This window comes from Prinia subflava, chromosome 9, assembly GCF_021018805.1.
Source record: "Prinia subflava isolate CZ2003 ecotype Zambia chromosome 9, Cam_Psub_1.2, whole genome shotgun sequence".
Classification (NCBI taxonomy): Eukaryota; Metazoa; Chordata; class Aves; order Passeriformes; family Cisticolidae; genus Prinia; species Prinia subflava.
This window is the reverse complement of record NC_086255.1, coordinates 8,210,700-8,227,672: the sequence shown is the minus strand read 5'-3', so window position 1 is coordinate 8,227,672 and position 16,973 is coordinate 8,210,700. Positions and strand designations below refer to the sequence as shown.

Sequence of the window (16,973 nt, the reverse complement as noted above, 5' to 3'; positions counted from 1 at the left end):
CTAAAAAAGAAAACGCTCTTCGAGGAGCCCTCAAAGGTGGATCATACTATGCAAATGAGCTCCCTCTAGAACATTCCACAGTCCTGATTTTTGAATCTCTGTTTCATGCAAAAAACTTGATAATGGAACTCTATTGTATGGATACTGTGTGAGCTTTTTGGAAGAGTTTCAATTGAAAATGGTACTAAATGTATGGAAACAAACCAAAACCACAGTGATCTAACTGTGAAAAAGCACAAATCAGTGATGCTTTCACTTTTTTTGATACATTTTGCCTTCAGAACAGGGTTGTCTCTTTCCCAGTTCCCCACTCCCAGCTTGCTGCATTTTGAAAAGCGTGTTTTCTGATTCACGTTAGGAGAGCCTACCTCATTAGCAATCATATTGCTGAATTTTGCATGAAGGAGGCCAGGAGAGTCTGTCACCGATGTGTACTTGAAGGAATGTGGCTGCTGACGATATTTACTCTGAGTTCACAGACAAAGAAAAATGAGCAGGGTAAGTAAATTGCCCTGTCAGATAAGGGAGATTTTCCAATTCCAGTGGTCTAGTATGGCTTCTTGTGCTTAAAACTCTAGTTGTCTATTAATCCTTAGACTAATTTACCTTTTGCTATTCTAAGTCAGGTGGATTCAAGTCTCACAGGGGAAATGAAAAGTAAATAAGGAATAAGATGTGAAAGTGCTGCTGTGCTGAATATGCTGAAAACAATAATGAGGTTATTTCATCCCTTGGTGTCATTAACCCAGGGTAAGTAGAATTACAGCAAAGACAATCCAGTCTAGAGAGAAGAGCTGGACAAGGCCACCGTATTTTTTGTGAAGAAAAAAGGTTTCTCTTGGCCTGTGATCTGATATCAGAATTGTGAACAAAACAACTGCAAGATCACTGCAAGCAGGGATTTGTTCCCTAGAACACAACTCCTACTTTGTCTCATTTCACATCCATGTGAACATGGGCAAAAAACCCCATTTGAAACTAGGAGAGACTGTACGAAGAGAACATGACAGATGAAATAAAAGTCCAGTTACAGAGGGAGAAAAACAAGAGCACACAAAAGCAGCAGGTGAAAAACAGACAGATTGTAAAGCAGTAGAGATTAAGACCCTCTAATATTCTGGGCACTGCACAGCTCATTCTAATTTTGGAGAAATAGTACAAGGTACTCATTACAGAGAGGCACATTTTTATTTTTCGTTGAAAAAGCCCATTTAAATTCCTAAATAAATAACATAAAATAACCACCTCCTGGGTCTGAATCACGGGAGAAAGGATTTGAAAAATAAGTTAGGAAAGTTTGCAAAGCCTAAAACTCCATCAGGTTCAGCCATCTGCAGTTAGGACACGAGTGGAGTGATCAAACGTAAGGGGAGGGAGCCTGGCATTATCCAGTGAGTCACTTTGCCAGCCCAGTCTAATAGAAAGACATCTGGCAAACTCTTGTTCGTAGTGGAGAAATCAAACCCCTCTTTTGTTACCTCGCTGATGAGTTCAGAAGCTTTCTTCTTTCCTTCAATCTCCAGGGCCCCCGGGGTAATACATCCAACGCCTCGCATAAAGTTCATGTCAGACCGATATAAATTCTAAGGAAAACCAAGCAGAAGTAATTACGAGTTTGCATTTGAGATGCCCTACATTTATTCACCCAAAAATATACAATAAATCCATTAAAATTAGTATCTGCCACAGAGAGTTTGTACACATTGCCCTAAGATCTTGTGTTTCTGAATGTCTGTGTGAATACAGCCCTGACAGATCTACAGCACAAATGCAGGATTCTGAGAAGTACTGAGCCTCCTGAACACTAAATGCTGCATCAAGTCCTGTCTTCCGTCTGTACCCTTGAAAAAACCTTTTCTAGGTACATGAATTTTCTTCATCTATAACGCATAAATCACAGGTAGATATTATTGATTTATAAATATACATAAAATAAGACCAATTTATAAGAAAATATGTTTTTTCTTTCTCTTTTAAGTAAGAGAAACTGCAGACAAACTAGCCTTGATTTTAATGCTTCTGAATGGTCATAATATAAACAAGGAACACTAAGAAAAAATAGCACTGAACCACTGCATACACTTCATTAAAATATTTTCCAGACCACCAAACCTAGCAGGGCCTCCCTGTAAATACTAATTTTTCAAAAATTACCAATAGGTTCCTGATAAATACATCACAACAATATTATTTCATTTGATAACGAGAAGGATGACGAGTAGGATGGATGGAAACCTGCCTCAGAATCTCTGATTATGTGTGTTTCACCCAAATTAGGGCAACACAACTGGCATTTCTAAGTCTGTTGGATGAAAGTGCTAAGGTGATATACAGTAGCATTTTGTGGCCAGGTATGTTTTTAAGATACAGCCCCTCCTGAGGTCTGCAGGGATAATGTGATCTATGAAAAGCCCTTGCTCAAGGCTCTGCCTACAGATTTGCAAGGCATTATTTAGTTAATTTTACTCAAGACTAAATAGGGAATTAAGCTTAACCTTAGAATTTCAGTGGATGTGCCTTGGGCTGGAGCTGGTTAGTGTCTTACAAATCAAATCTTGCTTGTGAAAGCACACATGAAATTTCACCCAGATCCGAAGCAAGTTGTGAATACCAGTTGATAAAACATTTGCATTGTTAGAAAGACCTTAAAAAGGGCATTTTTACCAACTGTCCAATCATCCTCACTTGCAAACCCTTCTCTACCCAATCACCAAAGACTACTAGACTTTATCTCTCAGAGCAGTGTGATCACACACATTGTTCCACTGCCCGGTAAGATAAATGTCTCATTCCTACACGTAATCAAGGGGGAACAGCCACTTTATTGCTCAGCTGCTGCTCAAACACATGCTGGATATGGAGCAGAACTTTCTTCCAGCAGAACCATCAGGGGAATATCCTTGGGACCCTTTGCAGTTACCTCACTCTGCAGTTTGTAGGCGTTCCTGGCACAGCGCAGCCTCACGTCGTCAGCCAGGGCCGTGTAGTGGCGCAGCAGCTGCCGGTACTCCTGCTCACTCACCAGCGCCTGCGCCCTCCTGGCGTGGACCAAGGGCATCATATCCAGGGGCAGGTGGAAGTGAGACCTCGTCTCCTCAAAACCTTGCCTATATTTCACCTATCAAACGAGAAACGGATCACATAGATATACAGCAAAGTAATTAAAATCTGGGTTTTGATCAGAAGAGACGTTCCTCATATTTCTTCCATTTTGCAGTACAAATTATTCTTTTTAAAACAACTTCCCTAACTTGTTTAACCATACTGTGAAAGATCAATAATTATAATTAGAATATTTGGCAGCCTATTCATCTATATTATATTCCATTAAGACTCCAACACTGAGACTATGACTTTATTTAGTTATTTGTTAAAATTTGATACATTGAATCTATAAAATTAACCAAACTGGCAAGAAAAGTCCTAATTCACTGCATTTTTAGAAAGTGCCACAAAAAGGGGCAGCTGCTGTCTGAGTAAAATATGCAAGCAGCCTTATTTATATTAGAGTTAGAACAAACCCTCAGGTAAAAATATTTGTTGATTTGGCCAGTTTAGTTCCATAATTTTAGACTAATATTTACTGCTGGGTTGGTTTTTTTTCAATTTTTGTCTACAGAAAAAGAAAGGTGCAGAAATCTTCAAAGAACTTTTTTCATATAACATTTCCCAATCAGATTATGTAAATTTGAGATGTTCAGGCTGTTCATCGGAAAAATTAAAATCCAGAGTTGCTGGTGGTCATCAAATGACTTAGAGTAACCTGACAGATGGATGAATTCTTTAGACACCCTAACCTGTTTGTCTAAGCCTGCCATCACTACAAGACCAGCATTTCTGAGAACCATGAACACACTCCCATATATTTCACTGCCTTCTGGATCAAGCCACATTCTTCAAAATGCACTGAAGAGTTACAATTCTTACAAACAAACAACAAATAATATGATTGTTAGCACATGTCCAGGCCAGGTGGGAACCGTTCTCCCACCAAAAAAGTCCAGCTTGAAATTCCATAAACTGATACATCCTTTGGTCTTTCAGAAAAACAATAAATTGAAAATAAACACTGTGTAACTAATTCAATTTACTTCTGCACAAAGATCAGTGTTAATTCTCAATTAGACCTGCCCCTGAGTGATGCTTTTACAGAGTAAAATATTCTGTGATAGGCAGCAGTGGTATGAAGCAGAGGAGAGTGCTAGAACACAGGCTTCTTTTACTGTCAAATTAATTTTACTGTAAATAACGTAGAAGAATGGCAAGAATATAATATCATGATTATATTAAAATGTCAGGAAAGTGGGACAGAAAGCCTAAGTTTTAAATAAGTAAGCTGTTCCACAGCTAGTCCACAGCTACGTGCATCTTGCTTGAGGAACTATGCACAGTTAGGAAACCAAGTCAAGAGTGCCCCCATCTTCTTCCTTGCACTTACATCACTCTGCAGAGATGTTGCATGGACTGAGTGAGCAATACGAATGTCACCATCCAGGCCACACGAGCCAGCCATCTGCCCTTTCATTTTCTGAAATGCCTCTTTATATTTGTGCTAAAAAGGAAGTGGGAAGAGAAATGTGGGTAGGAGCAAAGAGAAGTATTAGTCCAGCTGTTAAACCTGAATAAAAGGGTTTTCATAACACAGCACATTCTGGCAATATTCAGTAAGATAATATATCTGAATAAAGCCTTAGTGGGTTAGAGGAAGACCTCGCCCAGCTGCAATCCCTGTGAGTGTCCAGTCACTGCAGCTGGTAAACTGCTCAGCTTTGCTTTCACAAACCTGCCTTTGCTTATTTACCAACACCACCTCACTGGGGCTGCACCTCCAAAAGCACCACTGACTAGTCTGAGGCCAGATGTGTCCCAGATGCAGAGCTGGCTGGACATGCTGTTTCTATCAAGAGTCACCCAGGAGGGCAGACACAGTCTGGAGTGACTGACACGTTCTACTGGACAGTATCAGCAGAACCCTCACGTACATCACTGATGATTTCACCAGAAGCCTTTGCTGCCTGGAAGGGGATGGCATCCAGTTTCAGCTGATAGCCACCATCTTTCATCCTTCTCCAGGACTCCTTGTAACGAGTCTAGGAAATATGGAACAGAAATAAAGAGGAATTGTTGTTCAGAGGGTTGACATGGCAGCATTAATGAGACCTTAGAAGTGTCACCACATGAGTTTCGTTCTATTCTAATGCAGAGGGCAAAAACAAATGAAACTCAATGCAGAACAGATATTATTGCAAGACAAAAGACTGTTTGTTCATTCTTAATCATTCTAATGTAGATGAAGTTGGATAAGAATTTTGATTTCTCACATTATTTCAGAAACATTTAGACCATAGAATGATCATTTACTGGAGAAAGAAATCTAGTACAATTTCCTGTTTAGGACAAATATCAAAGCACTAGCAACATTTGCAATTTCCTTTAAAATATTAAAGGTCAGGTTTATACCTCACTGATATTCATAGCATTTAATTTGGCCTGAAGGATTTCAGGAAGATCTGTCGTTGGTGTATACTGATGCTTTATACTCTCTCCATGCTCCTTGTACAGCCTCTGCAAACAGAGATGAATTTCAGTAGCAAGTACTCTCCACATGTTCAATCATTAGTTCAAACAAAAACATTAACAATTAAGTTTACGGAAAGCAAACACTACAGAAAAGCAGCAGAGGCATTAGTAAATACAGGTAATTGTATCAGTCAAAATGGATTCAAAAGGTTTTGGGAGTCTGATACACTTATCAGCTAGAGTATGCTAGAGACGAGCTCCTTGAAGTTTTGAGTGTGTAAATCAATGTATATTAAAATTCAGATATTTGAATATTAATTTGATAAAACTTCTAACATATGTGAGTGGGAAGAAGAAAAATAAACAGTAGTGGTTAAGGGTGTGCAGCAATGAGTAGCCCACTAACACTTTGAAATTCCACAGAAATACAGGGAGTTGAAGATCCCCAAACACCTCTCCAAAGGTGTTCAATTTTAGCTGATAAATGGGATGGTAATTATCTGTGAAATTACTCCAAATTTGTTTCCAGAGGTAGTTGCAAAGGGGTGCTCAACAGAGATTTAAACACCTCAGAAGGTGATTTATCCATCACAGAGGTGTCTGTGTGTGCCACTCCCATCAGCCCTTGGAGGAAGAACACAGAGCTGGTCCAGGACCAGATAACTTTCAGATGTCTGCAGAGAGGTAAGAGGAGTCCTGTGCAATTAACTGGGACTGCAACTTCCCCTGCAGTGGCTGAGTTCTCCTTTTCATATTATTTTTCTTTGCTAGCCCAGTTTTCTTCTTACATTGACACCATAACTTTCAGATGGGTACAGACAGACACCTTTATTTGGCCTTAAATATGACCCCTGTCTGGAGCACCTGACTTGCCTTTCCCAGGCTATTATTTCTGCAGGAGACTTTGAGATACTCTAAATTAGAATTAACCCCTCCATTTCACCTATCTGACAGTTTTTTAGCAGCTGGGCCCACTTGTATTGCAGCTCCATAAGAGGAAAATTAATGAGAACTCCAAGTGTGAAGAAGTAGAGCACCAGACTGATTTTGACTATGGCTCAGTGGAAGAAAATGACTTATATTTATCCTGCCTGAGATGTAAGTCTTTTGGATCTTATTAATTAAACCAAAGGCACAGACACCAAAAGTATTACAATAGCATGTGTTTTACACAAAGTCTTTCATCTTCTCCTTCACTTTAAAAATATCTATTTTCACAATAAAACATCCTCTCATGTTTGAAACTTGTCTTTTTTGAGTGACTTTTGCTTATTATTCACTTCTGTATTATCCCAGTTAAGTCTACAATATTTTTAAATCGCTCTTCTATTAAAAATAAACATGTTTAAACACCAAACAGCCTCAATTCTTCCCTTTAAGGTTTCCCCTCCTGGATTTCTCTCTCAGCAGGATGACAGCTTGAAATAATTTATTTTTCCTTCCTTGTCATGCTGCCTTATGTTTTGTTTCCAAAGAATATGCAGAAACTGAAATCTGAAAGATCTGTTTGAAAAGGGGAAAGAACCCCAAACATGATCTTCTTTAATGAATATCAAAGGGCCAAAATTCTTTAAAAGTCAAAAGTCAGTCTTACTCCTAAATTATACTTCTGAAAATAAATGGGACAGAAAGTGCTTTATGTCTGAAAATCCCATTCATTTCTGTGGGATCTTTTCCCAATCCAAGTTAGAAACATGCTCTTTGTGGGATGCACCACACCAGAATACAGAAGTTTCATGGTTCCCAAGGATAATCTCAGAGAAAGAAAGAGAGAGAAAGCCAGTGCTTCAATCAGGTCGTTCAAAGAGGATACCACTCTTATAATCATAATGTATATACATTATAACTTACATCCACAGCCTGGTTATAACTAATTCTAGCCTGGATCATCTCAGGAGTGTCTTTAATACTGGTAAACTTCAAAGCATATGGATGCTGACGGTACTTCTTCTGTTGAGCAGAAAAAGATCAAAGCTGTGAATTTTGTGCTGCTCTTTCATGCTATTTGAAAGAGAAAAATCATAGGTTGCTGGAGATTAGAGTGAATTTGTGAACATAATTATTATTCCTCTTTCCTCATCTTTATGTCTTAGGTACTTTCAGATTAATATTTGTTTCAATTTAACAATAACCTTTTGCCAATTAATATTAATCTTTAAATATAAGAAAAATATTTCAAAATCAGGTTCTGCTTACCTAAATACTCCAGAACTCAGGACTTAAAAATCTTTTCTACATTTCTTCAAACAGAGTATGACCAATTGTATTTTTAATTTATAGTTCCTTTAAGCAAGAAGTGATAGACATTTGTAGTGTGTTAATAATGGCAACTATTTAACTTATTGTTTAGGGGGTTAGGTTGCCTCCTTAAACCTGCAGCAAATCTGTGCAGTCATTGACACTGTACCTAATTGTTATGGAGTATCTTCTAGATAATGATATTAATTTTGCTTGCTGTTAAGGACTCATAGTAGCTTCTGAGAGTTTCTTGGTCTTGTTATATAAACATAACTAAGGTGTAGGCAGTTCAATGGAAAAATGACACTTTTCCCATTTGGCCAAGTCATTAAAAGCTTCCCTTTCTGCAGGAGTTGTCTTAAATCCATCAACACCCTTATCACTTCTCCAAATAGCACATATTAAATTTTCCAAATGCCTGGGATAAACTTATGGATTATCATTTTCCTTTAAACAGAGCTGTGGCCTGCAGAAGTTTGTTTGAAGCAACATCTTGACCCTTTGAAGACTAAAAATACCAATGTAAAACACATAAGCACTTTAAAGTATTATAAGCTTATAAATACTGTTTTGGTTTCCAAAAGTAATATCTTAAAAGTGAGCAATCTTACTGAGTTTAATAGGGAACAAAAGTGGTTTATGCCTTGTCTTAATCAGATTTGGAGTCAAAGCAGGGCTGACCAGAACATCTCTGCATAAAATTGCTCGAGATTATATTCTGGCAATTGTCTTTTAACAATATTAGAAGGACTAGTCACTATATGTATGAAGGGACAAGGCTCAAAGCAATCTAACATTGCTTAGTACCCACAAAAAAGTTGAGATGAACAACCTAGGGGATCAAATTCCAACTCAGCAGTTTTCACTACTGTAACATCCAAATGGAATACCCGTACAGATTCACAGTTACTATTCCAGCTGGCATTACTGTACCAGCCTTTTATAAAGCTGCCTTGCTTGATACTAGTTGAGGATCTCATTTACTGTCTCTTAAAAAATCATCCTTCTTCACAATGAATGATTACATGGGGGGGAAAAAAAGTGTTAACAATCAGTCGTGAAACGATGACTGTAATTTTCTGATATGCCACAGACTGAATGGACACATGATTCCTGCATCATAGTTATTGAAAAATCACAGGATTCAATCTCTTACAGCAACAGATTTGGCCAGCAGGACTACCTCTGAAATAACAGAAACAGAATATTATAAACCTTTTAACCATTTCCATCAGAACCTCATTTGAAGGCCTAATGGGACAGGCACCAAGTATTCTGGAGTCTGCCTTCTCCTGTAAGTGATACTGGTTTTAGGGAGAAATAAGGATGAAAACTACTTGGGCTGATAGCTACAGACAGAGATATCTATATGAATTTCAATAGCTAGCGTGAATATATATGAAAAATGAGCACGAAGGAAACGTGTATCTGTTATAAAAGAAGGTTCTGGGTCCAGTGGCTCCATCTTTTCATCATCTCTCCTGTTTTGCTTCATTAAAAAGGTGGGCTAGTGGGTAGCAATTGAGCACTGTTTGATTGCCATTATTATTCATAATATCATTTGTCACCTACTTTGTTTTTGCAAAGGCTATATGGACTCCTACTGGTATGTGTTTGGTATCTGGTTTCCCTCTAATTACCAGTCCTATCCCTGGTTTTGAGGGCTTTCATGTGGTATGCCTTTTTCTTTCCCCTTTGAGTGGAAATTATTTTAATTTTATACAGACATTTTGCACACATTATGCAGCAAATTCTGTTACATGCTGTCATGAAATCTCACCTCACTAATGAGTTCTCCTGCCTTCTTAGCCTGTTCCACATTTAATGACCCAGTGGCTATCCATCCAGCTCCTTTCATCCAGTTCAAATCTGCTCTGTATCGGTTCTGACAAAGGAAAGAAAATGTCCTATTGTTGGTGTTCATACACTTAAAATGCCATTAAAGGATTCAGACATCTCTGGAACAACAATGAAGTCAAATTAGCGCCTTCTTTTGTTTTATTCACTACTGCATAGTTGCAAGGAAAGCAAAAAGAAAAAAATATAGAAAGAAATAGAAGTATAAGGACTCACTAGCACTGTGCAATATGCCTTGCAAGGTCATTTTTAAAAGTGGTCTGCACCTTACTGTTGTTTCCAATTTTTACTCTTAGTTGTATTTTATATAGAGCACTCTTTAAGAGATCATCCATGACTTGCAATAAAAAGAAAATGATGCATAGCATTTCCCAAACCATATTCTTTTTTTCACTGGAGAGAAAGCATTTTGTTTTGTTTCTTTTTCCATGTATCTTTAAGGAACAAGAGTACAGGAGCACTTCTCACTTTCCTCACTAAATCTCTCCTACCAACACTACTGAATTTCAAATGCTTGGCTGTAAGTCAGGTTTCTCAAAAATGTCACAAAGGTTTCAGCAGTCATACCTCAAAAAGGCCTGTACACATTTCTATCTCAGTCTCCTTGAAAAGTTCTGACTTACATCCTCAGAATGGAAAGTCTAACAACTGTTCACAGTATCAGACAGTTCATACGATGGTTACAGCTGAACATGTGGTCTCCATATGGAATTTTATCACCAATTTTATCACCATACATTATTTAACCTCCCTGCACATTAGGAAACAAAAATAAATGTACATCATATAGGAATCCTAGTGTTTTATTAGCATTTGAAGTAGGCTTTGAAGAAGCCATGCTCATGAACAGAGTTATAACCCTCCTCAAAAACACTGCACCACTTAAATATGGGGAAATAAGTGGTTAATATTTACTGTTAATATTCATTCTTTAATAGCTGAAAAATTAGGGGCATAAAGATGTCATGGCATTACAAGCATAAATGTCTGAAGAAAGTCAGCCCTAAGTGAGGAAGGGCTGGATGAGAGGGTATTGAAATCTCTACACTCTGGACTTACATCACTTTGCAATCCGTAGGCCCACTTGGCCCATGCCACTTTTCTGTCAGTAGGCAGGGCTGTGTACTGATGGAGAGATGTCTTGTATCCTATATCTGTGGCCAGACTCTGAGCCTTTTTGGCATGAACAAGGTTAACCATATCCATGGGGATCTGGAACTGACTCTTTGTGCCCTCAAAGGACTTCTTGTACTCCAGGTCACTCTGCAGCTTTGACATCTGCAGGGAATGAGCCATCTGCGAATCCTCCTCCACAGCTTTTACTCCAATGAGCTTACCCTTCATCTTCTCATAACCTTCCTTATATTTAACCTGTGAAGAGGAAAATAGACCAAGAGTAAATGATTTAAGCTGCCAAACTGACAGCTCTGCTGGGAGTAAAGCAATGGTCTGTCAGTGGTGTGGCATGCTGGGTCCTCAATACAAGCAAGTAAGAGGATCATTTGCAAAAGAGAACTGGAATGCCTTAGAAATTAGTGTCTATAAAGGATAAGCCCTTTCTTGATAATAATATGTTCACAAAAATGCATAAGAAGGAAATATTTTCTTTTTGGTTCTCTCTAGGAAAAACAACATTCTTCAGGCACAGAGGTCAGAAGGTTCTTTCAGGAATTTTCTGGCCAGGAATAGACATATTAAGTTATGATGCTTCACAGGAGATTTCCACTTCATTTTGAGTACTAAAATTCACCCTTGGGTCACAATGAGAATAGGAAAACACAGTCAGGCATGTGGGGAAAAGCTCTGAATTGCTCAGAGCAAACCTTCTGACTAATTACAGAATGCCAATCACCCAGACAACTCCTCCATCGCTCCTTAGCATGAATCGAGTGAGGGTGGCTCAGGGCACTGAGACATATGTGACACATCCCCAACACTAGCAGCAACCTGGACTGTCAGCTGTCCTAGAAAAAAGAAGGCTGATGGAGTCCATACTCACATCACTTGCCAGATCCCTCTTTGCCTTAGCTGTCAAGAATGACAAAGCATCCAAACGAAGCACAAATCCTTTTTCCTTCTGCTTCTCCCAGCTACTCCTGTAGAGTTTCTAAAGAGATGACAACAGCACAGTTTCTTTATTAGTATCAATCCATTCTGTTTGTTCTATAGTCACAGTGAAAGCTCTCGAGTAATGAGTCCCTCCTACACTCCATGCCCAGAACCCTTATGGCTACAGCTCAGATCCTGGTGTCTTCCTTTACATCCTGTAACTATGGACACTGTGGTTACTGCAATAACCCAAATATCTCACTGGTTCCACTGAAACTGTCAGTGTGCCACTCACCTGGAAGCATGTGAAAAATGCACAGCTTCAAACTCTAGATGTGGCAAGTCTTCAGAACAGCAGATGTGACTACTGTTTATTAGGAGCATGGAATTCAATTTCAAGTTTTTTATACCTAAAACTTGAGGACCCTCTCTGAGAGAGAACATAGCTTTTACCTACAGAACAAGTATTTCACAGCAGCTGTAACTATTGACAGGAGTGAGGGAATCACACAGTACCTCACTGATATTGGCAGCATTTGCTTTGGCCAGCATGAAGACAGGATCATCTTTGCTGATGGTGTACTGATGAAGAAACTGCTCCTTCCCTGACCTATAGGCAACCTGTCCACAGGAAGCAAAGCAGGTCAACAAGCCTTAATGTTGAAGGAATACTGGTTAAAACACCCCAAATATTCAAGGATTTGTAAGGGTTAACTTATTTGGGAAAGTTATTCTTTAGCATCTTGAACTGTTGTGTTAAATATGAAGTTTAAACTGACCTACAGAGTCAGGTTGACCAAACTATTTACGGTTAAATTTCAAGGAAGCTGTGAAACAGCACATATATCAGGACACTTTAATTTTATTTCCCAAAGTTAGCTACTTATCTAGCTATAAAGCTGACAGCAATTCATACTCTATATAAAATGCATGCAAGAACATATTTCACCCAACGTTAAACTGCAGCTACTTCTTGGGTAGAATGAAAGTCTTTAATGGGACACAGAGAATTCTATGCATGAAATGAAGAACACCAAGCAATTGAATCTGCTGAGATCATTTGTGACCTAAATGTAATTGCTGACACAATACTCCAGTGAGGACTAACATTACAACTTTGAATGGAAACATCAAGGACTTTTTATGATCCGAGTAGAAATCATCCCCATTTTATATCCCAGGGCTACAACGGCAAGGAAGTGAACTGCTCTGTTTTAGCCCATGAAGCTCTTGGAGAAGCTGTTGAAAAACTATGAAAATATGCCCCATTTCACAAAGTGTTACGTTTCTTGCATCCCACAGGAAAAGAAGTGCCTACTATAAAGCTCTAAAACTATGGTTACTGTTCTGATTTCAGCACACACAGAAAGGCAGCTTGCCCAGCACACAAGAGATAAGTAGCAAGAGTCTGGAGCCCATTCCCAAAGGTGCTTGATTTTTGTTGCTGTTGTTCTAGTCCAAAGAATTCAAGGAGGGAATTAATCAAATAAACAAATACAACCCCTTAGAATGAATCTGAAGAAGCATTATATGTTGAAAAGCTTCATGACTGGGGTCTCTTACCATTACACTGGTGTACATATGTCAGGAATGACCACATCATGCCTAAGCTGCTTGCAAAGAGACAAATTCATTCAAGGACTCACATCACTTTGAAGTTCCTGGCTTTTCTTGGCATGCTTGATCTGAGAACTGTCAGCCACACTGGTGAACTTCAGAGCATCAGCCTTCTGCCTGTACTTTTTCTACAGCAAATTAAAGCAAGTTACACAAAACTTTCTACAGTACTTGCCCTCCCCCAAAAAGGTATCACTTTTAAAAAATACATGAGTGATAGAGCCAGAAGTGCCCTGTAAATTCCCAAGACAGTTTTAGCACAGGTTTCAACAAGATAAGCTTCCAAGTGCTACCCCCTGCTGATATTTTGAGGTGAGGAGGGCAGTGCACAAGTGTGTGCCAAATGCACTGCTGCTGACACTGCAGGCATGAGTATCTTTGGTGCCAGATGTGGTGTCTACATATCTTACAGGACCTAGGTTGCACACCAACCAGTGAGTGGTGTTCACAACCTGGGTATGACATATCAGGGCCCAAGAGAGCTGATAAGTCACACAGTCAATGTTACATCTCATTTCCTTACAAGAGACTTCTCAAGCACATGCAGGGGTGGTTCAAATCACCGAACATTTGTTACAGAGACATTTTTAAGTTATTAAGATGATAATTAAATTAGAGCGAGCAATTTCAGAGTCCGGAAAGTAACTTGGATTCAAAATCTTCCTCATCCTCTCAAAACCTTCCTCTTTTCAACACAGAGCTAGGCATAGACGTTGCAGTCAAGCCTTTCTGGGATGAACAGTTGTGAGAGGCCTCCATAAGGATCAAGTCTCAGATATGGGAAAAAATACTGTTCTTTCTTCATCCTCTGGTGCCAGCATTTATACAAAATCCATTTGAATGGACAATTGTGCATAGACAAATGTGCATATTTTTAGTTTGGTAAATAAGACTGTCCACAGTTTCATTCCATTTCACATTTTGTTTTACATCTGAAACACACTGAAGTGAATGGAAAACTTTAATTGACTTCATAAGGCTTTAGAACAGGCCTGTTTTAAATTAAAGTCTTTGCCTCAAACTTTGGCACCACTGATTTGAGAGAGAGCTAACCATCCTTTCTTTCTTTGAGACAGGACTCTGTTTCAAGACCACAGTGTGACAGGGGAGACCAAGCTAACACTTCTTGTACAATGTAAGAATTTAATTGAATTCTTATTCTATCAGTTCAGTCATGAAGTGGGACATTCCACCTAGAAAGGGTGTAAATGCATTTTTTTCATTATCTGGCATTTCAGGAGAAAAAAAATTCTTCTGTTTGAACTGATGGGTGAACAGATCAGTTTACACAGTGTCTCTGCTAGGGGAACACAAAACAGAAGTTAAAAAAGCACGCAGCACTTCAAAGAGGTGCTCATCGCTTTATTTTAGAAACCTGGAAGGGAGGGAGGCAGATTAAAAACAGCATGTTTTGTCACATTGCATGGAACACAATGTAGTGACATCCTGCAAAGAAATGACAAAATACCAGGCTTTGTATGGCAGCAGAGATCTCTAAAATAATATCCACCAGCCTCCAGTTAAAGTGACTGTCAGCTGTCTCGTGGCCCTGCACAGGACTGGATTGAAAAGGCAGATCATTATGGATTAAATTGTTGTGGAAGTGATTACTACCACAGCACACCCCAGAAGCAGATGTCAGCCCACCCATAGCAAGACACCAGATCTGAGGTAGCTGCTCTTCTTTTGTTTCTAAGACGTGTTTTTCCCTTGTAGGAGTAGTGAGAGGATGTCAGAGACCCAAGGTGTCAGATAGTGTGATCGCCAGTAACTAACTGGCTTCTGTTCCTCCTTCCAGAACTAAGTGGGATTTTATCCTTCTTGTCAAACTTCCCCTAATTTATTCTTCTCTCTGTTATCTAGTTTTCCTAGCACTAGTGAGGCTGCTCAACCATAGCTAAGAAGCTGAGGAAGTTTACTATCATAAGGTTAAAGGCAGTGCAAAGCCAAGAATTAAAGCAAAAGCAATGAAAAGCAGGAAAAGCTGAAGCTGCCAGTAAAGTCACAGCCCCAGCTTGCCAAGGAGCAAGGAAATTTTCAACTATGGCTAACAAATGTCTAATTTTTCAATACTGCTCCTTAAAGCCTCTCTGGACTTCATGCAGCACAGGAAACTCAATGGAAATTCAATACTGAGTGCAAAATGGACAAAATAATGAAAAGAGGTGGAAGCGCAACTACAGGGATTTCTACCTCAGATTATTTTGATAATTATATAAAGGGAAAACCCAGGATCTTCTAAACTATAGAATAACTGAATTATGCCCATCAGTTTTTCCATTTCTCAAATATTCCTTGTGAGGAATCCCTTACCTATTCCACATGATGTAATGGAATAAATGTGCATGAACCTTTGAATAAACAACAGACCTGAGAACTTTGCTTACCTCACTGACCAAATCTCCTGCCTTTTTGGCTTGTTGTATATTGAGACTTCCTTCTGTGATACATCCAGCTCCTTTCATCCATGTCAGATCTGCCCTGTATTGGAGCTGCAGAGGAAAATTACATTCATTAGCACAAGGAACATGTATATATTTGCAAGTGAACATGTGCACCCTTTCCAGTTTCAAAGCCATTGCGAAAACATTTTTAAAAGCCATAGTACAATCAGACAGTGTTCATATGAGACAAGAATTAACATCAAATGGAAAACATTATAATTTCTTGTACTGTTTTGAACAGTTAAGATGAGTGTACATCATCTTACATCACTCTGGAGGTCATAGGCCTTCTTTGCCCACTTGGTCCTCATATCTTCTGGCAGCACTGTGTACTCGTGGAGCCTCGTTCTGTAATCCAAGTCACTGGCCAGAGCCTGGGCTTTCTTAGCATGCCTCAGGTTGATCATATCCATGGGCAGATGGAAATGGGCCTTGCTCTCCTCAAAACCTTTTTTGTAGGCAATCTAGAAATAGATTTTACAAAACTATCTGAAGTCACCCCTCTTGTTGGGGTCCTTACACAGATTAGGCAAAAAAAAAAAAAACCCAAACACATCAGGTAGCAATCAAGTCCTATAAGGGACTAAACAGATGCCAGGATAAATTTTCTAGATTCTAGAGACATTTTCTCTATTACAGAACATCTTATTTTCAAGCATACCCTTACAGACTTGAAAGTTCTGTGTTTATATTGAGGTTTTAATATAATGATATTTTATTCATATTGAGGTTTCAACAGGATGTTCTTTTCCTGCCCCAAAATAAGGACACCATTGCCCCAAATCCCCTGTTGTGCAATCATTGCAGATTAACAGATGGTGAAGGAAACCAATTTTGTTAAATTCTTCCAAAATTTTTTTCCAGTAGAGCAGCAACAATGGTAGATCACATAGTGTTGCTGAAAGTTTCCTAATTATGAAAAACACCTTTTGAGTAAGAGAAATAATTTACCTCACTACTCATCTTGGCCACCTTCAGAGAGTGCAAAAGTCTTGAATCCTTGGTTTCAGTTGTTTTTCCTTTTGTTTTTTCATATTCTTCTTTATATTTTATCTGTCCAAAAAGCCAAGGTACATCTAAGAATATCTCCAATTACCCATGAGATAAGCAATATGTTTCTAGCTGGTTATTTGGATGGTCAAAACTTAGAAGAGCTTAATCTGATTCTCTCATGGTCACTTCAAATTTCCCAGATTTTCTCAGATATTCCAAAGATGCAAGGTCAGTCTCATTTATGAGGTCTTTAAC

General features: G+C 38.8%; 1 protein-coding gene across 1 annotated transcript in view; it reads right to left on the bottom strand.

The window, feature by feature from the left end:
* The window catches only part of NRAP (nebulin related anchoring protein), a 47,523-nt gene that overhangs the window by 9,365 nt on the left and 21,185 nt on the right, over window positions 1-16,973 (bottom strand). Inside the window, exons 18-32 of the mRNA XM_063405292.1 lie at window positions 16,677-16,778; window positions 15,992-16,189; window positions 15,669-15,773; window positions 13,311-13,409; window positions 12,181-12,285; window positions 11,615-11,722; window positions 10,675-10,986; window positions 9,539-9,643; window positions 7,372-7,470; window positions 5,461-5,565; window positions 4,983-5,090; window positions 4,439-4,552; window positions 2,921-3,118; window positions 1,479-1,583; window positions 369-467 (exon numbers count right to left, since the gene is read on the bottom strand). Of these exons, the coding sequence (XP_063261362.1) occupies window positions 369-467; window positions 1,479-1,583; window positions 2,921-3,118; window positions 4,439-4,552; window positions 4,983-5,090; window positions 5,461-5,565; window positions 7,372-7,470; window positions 9,539-9,643; window positions 10,675-10,986; window positions 11,615-11,722; window positions 12,181-12,285; window positions 13,311-13,409; window positions 15,669-15,773; window positions 15,992-16,189; window positions 16,677-16,778 (1,962 nt within the window). The remainder of the gene's footprint in view (window positions 1-368; window positions 468-1,478; window positions 1,584-2,920; window positions 3,119-4,438; window positions 4,553-4,982; window positions 5,091-5,460; window positions 5,566-7,371; window positions 7,471-9,538; window positions 9,644-10,674; window positions 10,987-11,614; window positions 11,723-12,180; window positions 12,286-13,310; window positions 13,410-15,668; window positions 15,774-15,991; window positions 16,190-16,676; window positions 16,779-16,973) is intronic.